A 16,941-nucleotide genomic window follows, 5' to 3' on the forward strand; every position below is an offset into this window, starting at 1 on the left:
AGAGAATAGACAGGAATACAAGGAGTTACAGCGCAGAATGAAGATGGAGGTGTCTAAGGCCAAGCAGAAGGCATATGACAAGTTGTACACTAGGTTAGACACTAAAAAAGGAGAGAAGGACTTGTACAGGTTAGCCAGGCAGAGGGATCGAGATGGGAAGGATGTGCAGCAAGTTAGAGTTATTAAGGATAGAGATGGAAAGGTGCTCACAAGTGAGGAGAGTGTACGGAGGAGATGGAAGGAGTACTTTGAAGAGCTGATGAATGAGGAAAATGAGATGGAATAAAGACCTGAAGGGGTGACCTCTGTGGAACAGAAAGTAGATAAGATTAGAAAGGACGAAGTCAGGAAGGCTTTGAGGAGAATGAAAAGTGAAAAGGCAGTTGGCCCTGACGACATCCCGGTCTTTTGTTAAAGAACCCAGGAACAATTCAGGTTTAGTATAAATGCATACTGCAAATAGGAAATAGACACTACTATTCATTTGTTATTAATTTGCCATAAGACAGACATGAGACATGAAGAAGAAAAAGCTTCAGAAACAACAGATACAGCAATATTAACACTCAACAGAGACAGATGCAGATACAAATAATAGCATTGTGTTTCACCCCGAAAACTACCCTGGTCTCAGAGATCACAGAGCACCTGGAAAACACATAATATTAGTCTTAATAATGTCCCCATGTTAACATTAGATTATGATAAAATTCTAATTCAAAACAAACCTGACAGAAGCTTAGCTAATTTGCTAATTCTGGAGAGCAGCAAAAAGGTTCTGTATTCCATGATGGTCATGTTTGTAGTCCCAGTGCGTTCTGGGAAATAGGTTTCGCTGACTGGGTTGACCTGACAAATTGGTAAATCCATCTTGTGAATAACCTGGATAATCTGTTTGAAGATCTTGATGGGTTGATGTACTTGGAACTTAATTTTTTTACAGGTTTGGAGTTGTCTGAGGTTTCTGGTTGTGAGCCAGACTCACTTTCTCCTTGTTGATTATGAGGGTTCTCACCTCTGTGACAGTCTGTGTTTGTCTTTTGGTTTGTACGACATGCTCAAGATGTGGGTGTGTGTTCTCCAGATTTGTTAGCTCCATCAAAGCAAGTCATGCTCAGGCAGTGAGTTCATTGCCAGGGAACAGCAGGGCATACTGGGTGAGTTGTGTAGCTGAGTGACAGGGCAAGTTTTGTGCGTATTCTGTACATTGTAGGAACTGGGCCCTGCCGCCTTGGTTGTCAGCACAGGACATGAAAGCTGAAAATAGGTTGGGGAATGGGATAATGTGTAATGATTGATGAGATGTGGTTGATGATAACCTATATTTTGCAGTGACCCTGGAATTCCATCAGGTCAGTGATGAAATTTATTGCCATATGTGGGGCCAGAGTCATAGTTGTGTGGGCAGCAGAAGGAGTTTGCTGACCAGTATAGTTCAAGGCACAGGAGCTTGGGCAAAGTCAGTACTGGAGGAAACGGAATGCTGCATGTCTGTGAGCACGGTCAGTGGTAGATGCACTATATACCAGGTTGGCCTGTGGCTATGGATGTATGTGTCCACATGATGAGCTTAGCTAGCATCTGGTCAGGTACAAAGAGCTTGTTTGGGGAGCATGAAAAGAGAACCTGCTGTCAAGGGGTGGCCTCATCTAATTCTCACGCATTGAACTCCTTGAATATAGAGGAGTGAAGGATGAGCTCCTCACTGCACTTTCCTGAGGCAGTAGCATGAAATCCACTGAAGGTTCTTGACCATCTTAAACTGGACTGGTCCATGGAGACTGATAATGTGGCCCAAGAATCTAATATTTAGGATTGAACAGAAACATGCAACCAATAACATTGTATTTGTGCTTAATGTTACAGTCAGAGGAGTTTGGACCTCAGATGTTGCAGATTCAGTTGTTCTTTTTTGCAGCATGACAGCATTAGACAAACATCTGACTATTGACTACTGAGTTGATTTGTCCCCTAACCCTACTAAGATACACACACACACACACACACACAAAGTGCATCTATAATGTGAGCTATTGAAACAGTTTATTGTAAATAGAATTCCATAAATCTCCTCATTCATATAAAAACACATTATAATGTTAAACTGAACACTGAATTCTTTACTATGAGAGGATTTATCCTTTATGAGAAGTATCTTAGTTTTTCTGCTCTCAGCTTACTTCTGATTATCACACTGATACAGCTGCTGTGTATAAAAACATGAGAATGATCCCAGTATGAAACTGTACCAATAAACAACTCAGAACTCCCCTGTTGTTCTTAAAGTTCTGAGCTGCTTCATAGAAGTTCAAATCCCAACTTTGTAGGCTCAATTCCCAACCTCTCTTCACTTCTTTATAGAACTGTGACCTAAAAAAGCACCAATCACACGTGCAGGTTCTGGAGAGCTGCTAGCCATCCCTTGTGTGTGTGTGTGTGTGTGTGTTGTTTGCCATTTGTTTTGTTATATATTAAGCATGTTAAGCATGTCCTAATGTGTTTCCCACAGGTGAAGTTGGAAAATGTCTGCTTTAGAGGAATTGGCTTTGTGTGCTTCGCATCTTCTGTGGATGCAATGAAGGCCAAGCAGGAGATGGACAGCAGGATATGGGGAAGGAAGCTGGTGCATGTGGAACTGGTTCAGCCCAAAGAGAAGCGCCAGGCTCAGTTTCCTCCTCAGCCCAAAGGCACCATTACACCATCAACCCATCAGGTGCCAGCTGCCATTCCAGTGGTGGACAGTGTCCCTGATGTCCACAGTGTTCCTGTGGTGGACAGTGTCCCAGTTGCCAACACTGTTCCAGTGGTGGACATTGTCCAAGATACCGATGCTGTTCCAGTGGTGGACAGTGTCCCAGTTACCAATGCTGTTCCAGTGGTGGACAGTGTCCCAGTTGCTGACGCTGTTCCAGTGGTGGACAGTGTCCCAGTTACAGACACTGTTTCTGTGGTGGACAGTGTACCAGTTACAGACAGGGACAGTGTCCCTGATATTAACACTGCTCCTACAGTTGAAGGTGTCCCAGATGTAGTTCCAGCTTCAACTCAAGCTGTCTCTTTGACTGAAGTACAACAGGAAAAGGACACAACAGTAAGAACAAACAGAACAGCATACAAACACACAAACTAACAATATTCTGCATTCGTAATATTACAACAACATTACTACTACTTCTTCCACTGCTAATAATAATAATAATAATAATAATAATAATCATCATCATCATCATCATCATATTTTTGTTCGCATGATGTACCCACATACAGTATCCACCAGCTGGTAAACGGCTGACAGTCTACATGCTGGAGTTAGATGACCAGGTCCAGATGGCGCGTGAGTTTCACTATCATATACACACAAACACACACATCAGTATGGCTCATATACATTCCAGCTCTGCAGCTCAGGATTCTAATTTATTCGATTATTTTACTTCCCTCTCACGATTTAGCAAGTGTTTCATAGTGTAGACTGAATACATCTACAAGCACCTGCTTTCAACTACTCTTGCTTTAGTTACTCAGCAATGGTGCTTAAGAACAATAATCTGGCACCTGAACCTCACTCAAATTACATGACTGAATGACTGGGATAATTCACTCGATTTCTATACTCACCCTTTCTCTCTTTCTGCAGATGATTACTTGCTGCCACTTGTAGAGCAAATCCACCCTACAGAGGCAGATAAGATAACCTGGATGCTTGTGGAGCCTGAGAATAACTATAATATCATGAATATGATTAGAGAGCCAGAGCTCCTGTGTGCCAAGGTGAGCAAAAAAAACAACTAAAATTTGTCATGTATTTGAAACACAGCTTTTTTTTATTCATATTTAAATTCAGATTGAATTGTTTCATCACAATTATCATTTATCAGTTATCATCACTGTGTAGCTGTGCAGGACTCGAGCATGCTGTGTAGACTAAAACCACTCTGTATTTGTCTTTCAGCAAACCCTGAAGATGATCTTTAGCGACAGCAACAAGAAAAAGAGGGGAAAGAGAAAGAACAAATAAACACTGTACAGATCTTTGTAGATATTATAAAGTGGTCTGGATTATTGTGGTTTATTTGTATAGAAGAGGGAAAGTTAAATGTCTGTGAGGTATATGAACTACAATTAAAATGTGAATAGTTTATTATTGTTTACCTGGTGGAGTTTTTTTCACCTCTAAGCCAGAGGTGTGGGCATACAGATGTTAACTGGTCTGTAGTTTCTCTGAGAAACATGTTGCAATATCTCCTTTCACCTGATGGGGGCTGCAGACTGTGTTAACACATCCATCCATTCTCTATATTCGCTTTATTCCTAATTAGGGTCACGGGGGTCTGCTGGAGCCTATCCCAGTGCACATTGGGCAAAAGGCAGGGGTACACCCTGGACAGGTCGCAAGACCATCACAGGGCCTGTGTTAACACATTCAGCTGAAATTCAAGAGCATCTTCTCTCTGACTGCAAATGCTAATTAACTTATAAAATAAAATGTATCACTGGAATCACTGTTTTATTTATGGGGGGGCACTGTGCATTGGAGTGCATAAAAATGTCTAAGCCACAGGAAGCACACTCTGGTCAGGGAAAGGGGGACAGCCTGTGACCAGCTGTAGTATCCAGTCCCACCCAGATACTAGCATATCGGATCAACACAGTTTAACACCATCTTGTCATCACTTCTCACTCACCAACGGATATCAACTCAACATTACAGCATGTAGCTAAGTCAATTCAAGAGAAATGTCTAGTGAGATGTAAGCTGAGTGGGTTTGCTGTGACCGTTCTTCTAGATTCTGGTGCCCATGTTAGCATTATCCACCACACATGGAAATTGAAATATTTACCTCAACAGGAAGTGCGTCCCCTCAGTGAGCTGTTGGGGGACAGGGAACTTGATTTCAGTGCTAGTTATGTAGAGCTAGTACCATATGATGAATGGGTTAAACTCACCTTTAACTTACCTTACAATGATGATCCAAACCTCACCATCAGAGTACCATGTTGGTCTGGAGTGACTGATAATGGGCCTCAATGTCACCCAAGAGCTCATACTCAGGCAGGAGGCTTGAAGTGACAGGGCAAGTTCTGTACATATTCTGTACATTGTAGGAACCGTGCCCTGTCACTTTGGTTGTCAGCACAGAGCACATGCAAGAACTGGCCAACTTCCTGGTTTGCCCACTCCACCTGACCATTAGCTTTATGTGATACTCTGAGTTCAGACTTACAGTTACCCCCAGTTTCTCCAACACATGGCTATAGAGGAGTTTAACTGTGGCAAAAGCTGAAAGTAGGTTGGGGAATGGGATAATGTGTGATGATTATGAGATGATGGTTGATGATAACCAATATTATGGTGTGACCCTGGGATTCCAGCAGGTCAATGATGAAATCGATTGCCATATGTGGATCCAGAGACATAGGGGTGTGGGCAGCAGTAGGAGTTTGCTGACCAGCATAGTTCATGACACCTAAGCTTGCACACAGTCAGTACAGGAGGAAACAGCATGCTGCATGTCTGTAAGCATGGTCAGTGGTCGGTGTGTATCCATGGGATGAGTTTAGCTAGCAGCTGGTCACCTACAAAGAGATTGCTTGGGGAGCATGAACAGGGAACTTGTTGTTAAAGGGTGAAGGTGATGGACTGAGCCAGTTCCCAGGCTACGTCCTCCTTGTAGCCCTAGAACGATATGGTTCACTGATGGAACTGACAATTCTCCCCTTCACACTGGACACTGAAGTACCTCATGGACATGGCACGTCGGATTCAAAGGAGGGGAAGATGACGTAGTCATATATCTTGATATATAAGTATGACATATTTCCCTAGAATGTCCCTTTAGACATCATTAAGGCATCAGGCAGAAGACAGAGTCCAAAATAACCTCATGAAAAAGGTCCTTATAAAGAAAATCGAATGGAAGTGGAAAAGCAATTTGAGAAATCACTGACAAATATGTACACAACACTCGACTACATCCAGTATGTCACATGTTTCTTTATTAATTTCTGTAAATGGTCTGAGCTGGTGTGCAGGATAAATGAACTATACATATCCGTATGTCAGAGTGACTCTGAGTAAAAGGCTTGTATACATATTCAGATTTTTTTTTTTTTACCTCTCCATAACAATAAAAAAAAAGAAAAGAAAAAGTTCAAAGCTACAAAGCCTCTACATTCCCCATGTTCTTGTATGGGCATGTTCTTGTTCTAGCTAATATGCTTAAAATACATCCATAACAACTCTAATAAGGGTGCATAGCATTCTAATCAATATATAGAATTAGATTTCTTGTCATATATTTGTACATATATTATTTATTTAAAAACATATTTTCTGTGCATGTGCGCAGTTGCATTCCTTAGTACAGAGTAATATGATATTGCGTTAATATTGTCATTAATCCACTCTAAAGGAGTACAGGTGAATTCTAGGGTTTCAACAGTAACATTGTACATAAACGTCATAATACACTGTAATGGTAACGTCCTTGCGCATTTATTTAGTGGGTGTCCTTTTTTTTTTAAAAAAAGGACACAGTGTCTTCAGTGTCCCCCCACCTTCCCTCACACTTCAGTGGCCTTTCAGCTAAGAGCAAGTCTGAACATTACGGATCTCCTGTTATTATATAACACAGTTGCTGCCCATCACCTCACATCCCAATGTCCCCAAACATCTGTAGACGGTCGTACTATCAGAATGACCACTGAACTCCGCCAGAAAATGAAGCTCAGGTACAATTTGAATTCCCTGAAAATGAACAAAGTAAATATTTACTCTCTTTGACACAACACCAAATTTACACAATCTTTCCCCTTTAATCCAAATGCAGTTTATTAGATAAGACTTGCTCGGTGTCCAATGAGTATAACGTAGCTAACAAGTAATTGATCCTTTTTTTGAAGATTGATCATCTAAATATACAAAATGAATTATGTAAAATGCCAAAATTAAATATTTAATATTTACAAGTTTAAATATAAACTGGACTTAGGGCTTAGGAAGCACAAAGATAAATTGCACTAAGGAAAAACTCCAAGATGGTCAACTAAACCTTTGACTAGATTTTCTCAACCTGGTTAAAAGAAAGAAAATGCCTGCTTAACTCAGGATGGTCTCCTCCACCCCAGGGCCATAAGAGATCCCAGAACAACATGCTTACACACAGCATCAACAGTAAATAAAGTAGTGCTTCTTTAAATGCGTTCTGCTGTGTATACAAGCACTTGCTGTAGATAAAGCAACAGACAGACAGATTCAATTGTTAAACCTGTAAGACTGACTATACAGCTCACTGTCTTGAGGTAAATATACATCACTCACCACAGGGAACCCGCTAGCTTGTTGCTAACAAAAGATGAACATGGACGGGGCCATGTTATTTCCCCACTTTTAATATAAATGCAGTTCCTGTTTCTGAGGTAAGATGAATGCAGTATACTTTCTTTCTTACATTAACACCTATACTGGAAAAATATAAGAAAAAACACCACCTTGATCATGTGCCCATGGTCAGAAAACCAGATGATTAAGTACATATCTAGTGTAAACACAGCAAAACTTCTTCACTGCTGCTTTATATGTTTCTCAGGATAAGGGCATCTGCCAAATGTCGAAAAATAGAAAGGTTCCTGAACATGCTGTTTTACACCAGTTATGTATTTAATTATCTATTCAGAAACAAATCTCTTTCTCACTGAAATCAAAACCATCCTAACATTCACTTACAGTTACCTCCTGCTTTTATCTAAAGCCACAGACTACAACTGATCTGTTGCACTGCTGCTCCAATTTGATCTCCTAACCTTCTGACCAATAGCACAATGCCTGAACTAGCACTGTCCACCAGGAAGTGACCCATGAACACCTTGCTCAAACGCTCTCAGAGCTCACCATGCCGTGTTCTTCCATGGGTTCCGATTAAACTGACTACATATGCAAAAGCACAAACTGAAGAACCGTTAACAGTGCATAAAGTCCCACTGTGACCCAAACCACATCTGTGTGGCATCACCGAAGAACCGGATGTAACTGATATTTAACGTTCATTACATGTTAGCTATATTAACCTCAAAACTTGTCGGACACAATAAATGTCTTGACTACTTTTGGAGTGAGGGGAAAATGGGATTGATTTATCACCGGACTGCTACTTTAAAGTTCAGTTCTGTAGGTTCGAGGAGTTTTAGGGAGCGAACTGACTGAGGGATGTGGAAGAAAAAATCTCTGGTAAAAACACAAAACCTGAGTGAAGTTTTAAAGAGTCAGTATGATCGGAGAAAACGGAGGTGATGGGTATAGAGAATACGGGTTTCACTCATCCACAGAGAAATCATTAATAAATATACAATCACTGCTTTTTCATTACTGACATATTTACTGGTTATTTACTTTGCATCAATATAATCATTCATTCGTTCTTCTAATCATTCATGCCAAAGAGTCATAAATATAGAGATATTTTCAAACCTCTTTTTCTTTTTAGAACATAAATTACATAGAAGATTGTGTGCTACATTTGAAGTGAGTCTGTCAGACATCCAGCGAGCGTCTTGCAGCTTTCAGAAAGAGCCCCAGCAGTTCATTTCCACAAACATGAGTTGGTTTGAACGTCACACTCTTGCACACGGTGCAACTTTAATACTCATTACGTCTATTTATACTCATATGTAACGTATATACTCGTATTATATCAATAGAGTTGAATAGAAATGCTACTAGGGTAACACTGAACACACACACACACACACACACACACACACAAATGCCAAACCATCACCATGATATTGATATTATTTGATATTATTGCTTTGGTAGTTGAAGCATAAAGAGTTTCAGTCTGATTGGGAATTTGTGCAAGATGATTAAGGATGCGTATAGAAGTCAGTGTTGGATATTTACTGTAAAGTAAAAGGTGTGTGTGTGTGTGTGTGTGTGTGATATATAAAATCAATGGAGGACAGACAGTTGTCACAGTTCAGGGGTCAATTTGACGATCACAGTGCTGTCTGTATAGATTTTTTATCTGTCTGTGCTTTACTGTACACCTAGAAGGATAAAACGTTTCATTTGAAAATATATTTAAATGCCATTCTGTGTGAGATTTGTCACACCAGCAGTGTAATCAGTAAGGGGGCAAATTGGACCAAACGCCCTGAAAATGGAGAATGCACATGTACAGGACAGCAGCATGATGTGCTACATCAGTCACCAGAATCTGGAGTGGGTGGGGCTTTCAAAGAGGCGGAGCTACAGGTGCACATAGAATAGAAAATAGAGGAGATAAAGAGAGGCTGCTTCCCAGTGTTGTAATCGATGCCTCCTTGCTCAGTCAGTTCTACAGTCCATCTTTAAGGATGGATCAATTCTTTAAACAACTCTGACAAGGAGAGAGGCTTCCAGTATCGAGTATAAAAGCTGGTCTAATAAACGATACAGAAACAAGAAGTAACAAGAGGAAGTAAGGAGTAAAGTATAATAATATGTATAGGCTAAAAGATTTGAGCGATCTTCAAGCATGCATATGTGCAGTGTTTCAGTTCTTGTTTGGTATGTGTATGGAAGTCCGTTTGAGTCAGCGATGGGTAACATTGCTGTATGTTCACACTAACGTGACAAAGAGACAGGCAAAAATTCATCTTCTCTCCATGTGTACCATATGAAGCCGCAAAAAACCAAGCAACAAGCAATTTGTGATTTTCTCAATTCTATGCAAATTAGCTAAGCGACAAATATGAACATTGAGCGCAAATGACTCTCAGATGTATCCTATGGACCAATGCTTCAAATTCAGTTCATACTTTAACTTAAAATCGGTTATTCTCTTATCTTGTCATATACAGCCACTCCTTAAGGACATAACAAGTCCATTCACACCTAGCAGGCCGTTACTTAATTTATGCTTTACTAGTTGAGCAGAAGTTACAGTTACTACAGTTTCCCACAGGAACTTCACAAACATCACCCACAAGAGACAAACTACAACCGACACAAGCCATTTGTCATTTGCCAGTGTGAACATAGTGTTATATGTCTGTGCAGAAATACATCACTTTACTGAGGCTTCGGTGAACAACACCGTCTTACTAGTCAACTCCTTTTGCTACAGATTTCCCCTGCCCATGTTTCCTTTTCATCCATCCTTTCCTTGGGTCCTTAGAGGAAGATGCCAAAACATCAGGAAGGGAAGCAAGGAAAGGTAACGAGGAAGCACACAATTTAAGAAATGGGAAGCACGTGAGAGAGAGAGAGAGAGAGAGAGAGAGAGAGAGAGAGAGAGAGAGAGAGAGATTTTTTCAGAGACAATGTTTCAGTCAAAGGTCCTATATTATATTTGCAAACAAAGTGCTTCTGCAGCTATAAGAGGTGAAAGCTATTGATATTTGACAGCATTCCCTCCATGGGGTTTTAATACTGATAGCTGATATAGCTTGATATAATGCAGCCTGATTATTTTTCTATACAGCATACCTTCAAGTGTTTTTTTATTCCTCTCACAGTTACAGCATAAACCTTCCACTCCTTACACACTATCAATGACTACACATTTCTGTAGTACGTCCACATGCACAACCCTGTTACCAGAGAAACAACAACTTATTGGAAGGAACACATTAATATGAACCTGTGATTTGAAGCCACACTAGTGTCATAGCTGCTGTTATTAATCAACACCTTCTGACCAGTCTGAATGAAGAATTATAAAGCCAATATAATAGCAACTATATCAATATATACACCTCCCAACCATTGTCTAATGAGTAGCAAAAGAGTGGCAATTAAAGTTGATTAGCAATTACTTTCCCTCCAGCTTTCGGAGCACTTTGCTTACACCAATTATAAAGGAGTTTTGGCTGGAATGTTTCTCTGTTTCTCTGAATACGCCATTTTTACCTCCTCTATAGAACTGAGCACACATACAGCATGTCTCTATTAGTAGGGACACTGGGGTGTTGTGCCGGTACACAGAGACTGACAAAAAAGTAAAACAACACAACCTCCAGCTGGAGAACCCGATTTCTTGAAATTACGAAGTGGGGGGGATCCTCTGACTCCTCCCGGAAGTGACAAGAATGTGGAGGACTGTTTAAGGAAACACAAACACATTTTACAACGAAGAACGAAAGTCCACAAACACACGCACACAAGCGCTCGCACACACACACACACACGCACACACACACACACACACACACACACACAGCAGAGCACAGCAGGTTTGTTCTTAATCTCCTTCACACATTGAAGAAAAAAATGTCACAGCAGAAAAAACAACATTCAGCAGCCGGAAGCCAGTACACATGCATTATATACGGACACACACTCGCACACGCACACACACACACACACGACAACGTTCGCATAGCATAGAGTGCATATATCACATAGAAGAACAGGATAAAGGGCCTGTGGAGATGAAGCACTGATGGGTTCAGCGTAAACTTTACGCCGTGTTGTGTTGTCAAACTGTTGTTTTCCTTTTTTTTTTTTTTGGAATTTGGCTTGGTTGTTCCAAATCCGAAAATTCTCCTTCGATCCTGCGACGGCCCTTTTCCTCGTCCAGTTTTTAGTTGATAGATAATGACAGCTCAAAGGTCATAGGTCATGCACCAGCAGTCAATCATGCGTTTACAGTTGACAGGAAGCACTTTTTGTTATTTTGTTTTTTTTTTCCTTTGTTCTTTTCATGAACTTTTATACAAAAAAAAAAGATCATGCTCTAAGCTAAGTTGTCCTCTTTTAATCATCGTTGTTAAAAATGTTACAAAAGTACAGGTAGATCTCCTTAGTTTTCTCCTCCCTTTTCTCAAGTGCTGTTCCTTGGTAATTTTTTTTTTGTGTGTGTGTGTATATATGTTGGTGGAGTTGTGGTCCATTCTCATTCACCGCCTCCCATTTTCTTCCCGTCATCTCTCCTCTCATGTGCGTCTCGTCTCGTTCTGTCTCCCAGATGTATTTGGGTGAAGGATGGTTTGGCAGTGAACATCCGGCCCTGGAGGAATAAAAAGACACAATATAATTATAAAACAAACTCAAATTTTATCATGCTGACCTTAAAATCCCACCTTTTACAGGTCACAGGTCATTACATGGTGTCACCTTTACTGGGTTTAACTTGGTGCTCATATATTATTATGTGTATTTTTTTCTCCTCTGTTGTTGAATTTTGGAATCTGATTCTGGTCAGATTTTCTATAATGTTACTGTTTCTTTATTCTCAGCTCATTCACAGGGAATTGTATAGCAGACGCTCCACATAATCTAAGACTCACAATAAATAAACAAAAAAAAGTAGGGCTGTTGAGCTGGTGAGGTTTTCGGTAAGATTTTATTTAAAGGAGGATCCGGTGTCAGTGTTTTGTAACAGACCATCAGAAAGCTCTCCTCCATGACAGGGCATGACAAGCTGCATTAAGTGAACTGAGCAGCAGTAAAAAGCAAGAATAACATGATGAGAGTGTTCAGAGAGACAGTATTTGCTCAGAGGTGTATAAAAATCACTTCTCAGAAGCAGGTGTGATGAAGCCAAAACTAAGGATTGGTTCGGGTCCTGCTCTGTCTATCCCATACCTTTATGACAGTGTGTGTTAGTTTCAGTACTTTACACTCCTCAGACTGGCGTGCTTCACTGCCTGCACTCCTCTCTTCACATCCACACCCAGCTGGAGCAGGGAAGGAGGGAAGAGAGAGGAGGAGGAGGAGGAGAGGAAAGGAAAGAAGGCCTCAGAAACACTGATTCAATCCCTCTATTGCTGGGGTGTCAAACTCATTTTCTGCCCAGGCCACGTCAGCATTTTTGGGAGCCCCTGAATGTAATTCTAATGTAATTCTACTATTTATTTTTTTAAAAAGGATTTAACCCTGCTGGAATGGATCAGATTTATCTGAAAAGCAAGTGATAAATACTCATATTCTTTCTGTCATTATTTTACTGCAAATTCATGTCCATCACAGTGAATTTTAGATGAAAGATATCGTCTTCAATGAGGTTGTCTTCGGCTTTCACGTGTGATGTAATTTCCTAGACCAATTTTTCCTAGACAAATTAAACTTGAAGAGGCTGTCGTTCTGAAGGAAAGGAGTGAAAAGGAAAGCTTCAGTTATGTTCACATGCAGTAATTTTATCTGCAAGTTGCCAGTTGCTGAAATATGAAGTCGCTATAAAGTACTGGTTGCCATAGTAATAATGTTTATCAGCGGGTGGTGCAGCTAGCGTTCCTCAGTTAACAAACTTTTCTGTTGTGTCGCTGGACACGCCCACATCAAGTTGTCAACGGCTGCTGTCGCTCATGTTGTCAGAAGTCGCCGCCTCTCACTGAAAATGAATGATATCTGCTCTTTTCACTGTGAGTCGCTGTACGTGTGAACGTAGCGTAAGGACCATTCTAAGGAAGTTAAAGATAAGGTGAACGAATTATATAACTAGAATGTGAAATTGTATCTAAAAGGTTAGCACTATAAGATCAACAGTTAATAGACTGCCCAAGCACTACCAGGACAAGACAGAGACTGGTGAGGGAACAGTTACTCTGAAGGACTTAGAGTACAGTGGCTGAGAGTGGAGTGAAGATACTCTAGACAATTATTTCATCAGCTCTGCATAATAGAGGACAATATGAGACAGAGGTTAGAAGAAAACTGTTGATCCAAAAAAATGGGTTAAAAGGTTAAGATATTTGTAAGACAAGTTTCTACAGTGAAATATGATGATAGCAGCATCATGATCTCTGATCTCTTGTCTAAATTGAGGAACAGATGGATGGAGCAAAAGCCTTTGAATAGATAGGATTGAATCCTTCAGTCTGCTTGAGAGAATCTTGACCTTTCAGCAATGCAATGCAATGGTAAAAAACAAAAAGATGAATGTCTACAATGACAAGGTCAAAGTGCAAATCAGCATTAAGAAACTGGGGCAAATCTGCCAGGAAGAATAGATGAAAATCACTGCCAAACTGTGTGCACATCTGGTAGGACTCTACCCTAATGAACGTGAAGCTGTTGTTGCAGCAAAAGGTGGTTCTGCATAGTACTACTTATGCATTCAATACTTTGCAAGGTACTGCATATATTCTCGATTATCACCAATACCTGGGTCTGAAGGTAGAAAATGATGTTTCTATGGAAAAGAATTGCTGACAGAAACTAATCAAATATATGTATTACCAGGGCTAGGTGATAAAACATTTTTTATAGTGATTAGAGATTAAAGAATCTATGTAATATAACAATAATATATACTATAAATCTGTTTTCTAGCATTATTTAATATTATGAACGAAATCTAGAAATCTAGATAAACAAGTTGGTACTGGGAGCCTTTGCCATGGCCAAAATGTATGGTGGCAGAGTGGTGAGTTTGACACCTGTGCTCTAAAGTGAATGGGATCATAACACCAGTGTGTCCAGTGAACCTGTAACTGAGAGAGGCACCCACCTTGGTGACCACATTTCCGTGTTCATCAGTGAACTGCTCCTCACTCAGACGCTCACTGCTGAAATCAACTGCCTCATCTCTCTGCAAAGAATAACATGTGTCACGTTTCCCATGAGTGAGCAAAAATACAAGGTGTTATATTCACCAGGACAGGCCAGAGGACACAACGGATGGTACCTGTGCCTTGTGTGCATCCTGATGGGAGAAGCCGAGCCCCTTCTCAAAGGGTTGAGTGCCCATAAATCTCCCACGCAGGAGCTCTGACTGGCCTGTGTCACGTACCGGGGTGAGCAAGGCTTCTTGGGCTACACGGGCCTGGCTCTGCTCAATCACACCCTCCATGGTCTTCTCCTGGAGGAAGGGCTGAAATGCACCGCTACTTAACCTGAGAGACAACACACAGACACACACATACGCATCCATGCACACAGGTGAGATTGTGAATACAGACAAATCTAATCAAAATTTAATCAGTCACTGTCGTTTGATATCTTCAGTGTCTGCATCACAGAGAATTAAAGTTGTGTTTTTGAGAACATAAACAGCTCTGAGTGGGTATGGCTTCAGGGTTATGGGTAATGTCTGGCCATGTCTGAGTCCATATATAGAATCTTTGAATAGAAAGATGGAAGTAACTGACATGCATTCATATACAAAGGATTGAGAAAGTATTATAGAAAGTATACATTTATTTTTTGGCCATCATTCTAGAGTCAATAATCCATAAAGATAAAGTGAAAAGTTTTTAGAAATCGTTGAAATTTTTCATCTCAGATGAATCTTGTTAAATTTGATTATCATGAGAAGTCTCTGGATTACTTTGTGTATATTAATAACCAAAAAGTACATTTAATCCATTAAAGGTTAAATTTATAATGCAAAATGTATTTCTTAACCCACTTTATGAGTCTGTATTTTTACTTAGTCAACTAGTGAATATTAGCTACTATGTCTTTAAAGTCAGTATAATACATGTTCATGGCCTTTACTTCTGCTTTACACAAATGTTTATATTAAGCCTAAAAAACTTTAAGTTTGTGAGTATTTTGCAGCACTTGCTGACCTAGGCAGGTATCTGGACACACATACAAACTAGCAAATCTGTGGTGATTGCAAATAAAATTTTCCTGAAGAAATACTTGAATGAGAATTGATGCAATAACATGAAAGAAGAAGACAATAATGGTTAAAGTCTGTGTGGCTCCTGGTCAAGAATACTATTACATGGACCTGGAGGTGCACACTTAAGACATCCCATGACATTGACTGGTTTTAAAAAAATGCAGTTCCAGACACTTGTTCAACATTTTCTGTGTTCAGAGACATGGTGTTGTGATGTGATCTGTCACATACCTGTCTCCGTTGTGCTCGAGTGCTCGAGAGAGGCCGGTTTTCTCACGCAGCTGGGCGTAGATCTGTTGCCCTGTAAGAACAGAAAACTTTTCCCCTGAGCTTGCACCTAATCCAATCCCTCCACCTCCTATTCCTCCTCCTCCTCTAGCTCCTCCTGCCATGCTGCTGCCAGCCACCACCTCCGCCCTCCTGCTCTCCGACCTCTGACCTCCAGCTTGCCCATTGTGGTTGGCTTTGGGGATGGCACCACTGGCATGGACCCTCTCCTTGTCCAGTTCATGTGGCATGTCCTCTTCATCCACCTCCTCCTCCTCCTCCTCTTCCTCTAGCTCCATGATGGAGCCGCTGGCCCCACTAGCACCACTGCTGGGTCGCCCCAGACTGCTGCTACAAGGTAGACTGAGAGTGTTAGGCTCTGAGTCGTCCGCTCGGCTGCTGCCCTCTACAGACGAGTCTTCCACCGTCACCAGGGACGGGCTGATGCCTGCTGGCCACACCTGCACATCCGACATCTCCATCATGGTGTCCTCCTCAGTGGTGGCAATCGGCGCGCATTCCAGACTCGACACCTCCTGCCAGTAGGGCTCAGGCCCGAGCGGAGAGGGCAGGCTGTACTGCACTGAGGCCGGAGACATCAGCTCCTCCTGCGCCAGCCCATAACCTGAAGAACGGCCACACAAAAGAGGCAACGCTAACACCACACAGACAAAAGGAGGCGATCTGGACCTCTCAGCGGTGTGATCAATGTGCTTGCAGCCTGCTAGTATACTGCATTATATGTGCTTCGAAGGAAAACTACAAACATTCAGAATATCAGCTGAGTCTAATTCATCACACATGCATGTGGGCTCAAAAAGTTTGTGTGAATCTGCCGGTGTGGTTTCTGATACTGTATGACACACTGCTATGCATAAACATGGACAAAATGCTGATGACAAATCACATTCTTCATTAGCACTTTATGTCACTCCACACTATGCTTGTGCAGTCATTATTTCTGCCTGCTTGCAATTGTCTATATTTAGATACTGCAATAAAATATTGAATCATCCAGACCAGAAGCCTTAAAACAGACAGGAGACCCTTATCACTGTAGTGTTAAGGAGAGTAGAGAAGGATGGAATAATGTAGCAGACTAGCTTTACTACAATGTTAA

At 41.0% G+C, this 16,941-nt stretch overlaps 2 protein-coding genes across 7 annotated transcripts in view; one reads left to right on the forward strand and one right to left on the reverse strand.

The window, feature by feature from the left end:
- The first annotated feature begins 2,961 nt into the window (after positions 1–2,961).
- Positions 2,962–4,089, forward strand: LOC131369009 (polyadenylate-binding protein 1-A-like). The gene is made up of 4 exons (XM_058415364.1): positions 2,962–3,091; positions 3,268–3,334; positions 3,638–3,771; positions 3,953–4,089. Exons 2-4 carry the CDS (start codon positions 3,301–3,303, stop codon positions 4,016–4,018), a joined length of 234 nt encoding a protein of 77 aa, XP_058271347.1. The 5' UTR covers positions 2,962–3,091; positions 3,268–3,300; the 3' UTR covers positions 4,019–4,089.
- A 1,868-nt stretch (positions 4,090–5,957) lies between these two features.
- Positions 5,958–16,941, reverse strand: part of ank1b (ankyrin 1, erythrocytic b) — a 91,374-nt gene continuing 80,390 nt past the window's right edge. For 2 of the 6 annotated variants that reach the window (XM_058415356.1, XM_058415355.1), the window contains 4 exons: positions 15,786–16,446; positions 14,610–14,817; positions 14,433–14,513; positions 5,958–11,990 (listed from right to left, as the gene is read on the reverse strand). In XM_058415356.1, the coding sequence (XP_058271339.1) occupies positions 11,877–11,990; positions 14,433–14,513; positions 14,610–14,817; positions 15,786–16,446 (1,064 nt within the window). In that variant the 3' untranslated portion in view covers positions 5,958–11,876. Of the gene's footprint in view, positions 11,991–12,568; positions 12,661–14,432; positions 14,514–14,609; positions 14,818–15,785; positions 16,447–16,941 lie in introns of all 6 variants that reach the window. The other 4 variants (XM_058415360.1, XM_058415358.1, XM_058415359.1 and 1 more) reach the window with 4 other exon arrangements.

The sequence above is a fragment of the Hemibagrus wyckioides genome, linkage group LG18, assembly GCF_019097595.1.
Source record: "Hemibagrus wyckioides isolate EC202008001 linkage group LG18, SWU_Hwy_1.0, whole genome shotgun sequence".
Lineage (NCBI taxonomy): Eukaryota > Metazoa > Chordata > Actinopteri > Siluriformes > Bagridae > Hemibagrus > Hemibagrus wyckioides.

Bases quoted from the DNA above. Each gene is read 5' to 3' on its own strand.
- LOC131369009 (XM_058415364.1), top strand. From the start codon at position 3,301: ATGCTGGAGTTAGATGACCAGGTCCAGATGGCGC. The intron at 3,335-3,637 runs GTGAGTTTCACT...CTCTTTCTGCAG, and splicing joins TGACCAGGTCCAGATGGCGC to ATGATTACTTGCTGCCACTT. The intron at 3,772-3,952 runs GTGAGCAAAAAA...TTTGTCTTTCAG, and splicing joins CAGAGCTCCTGTGTGCCAAG to CAAACCCTGAAGATGATCTT.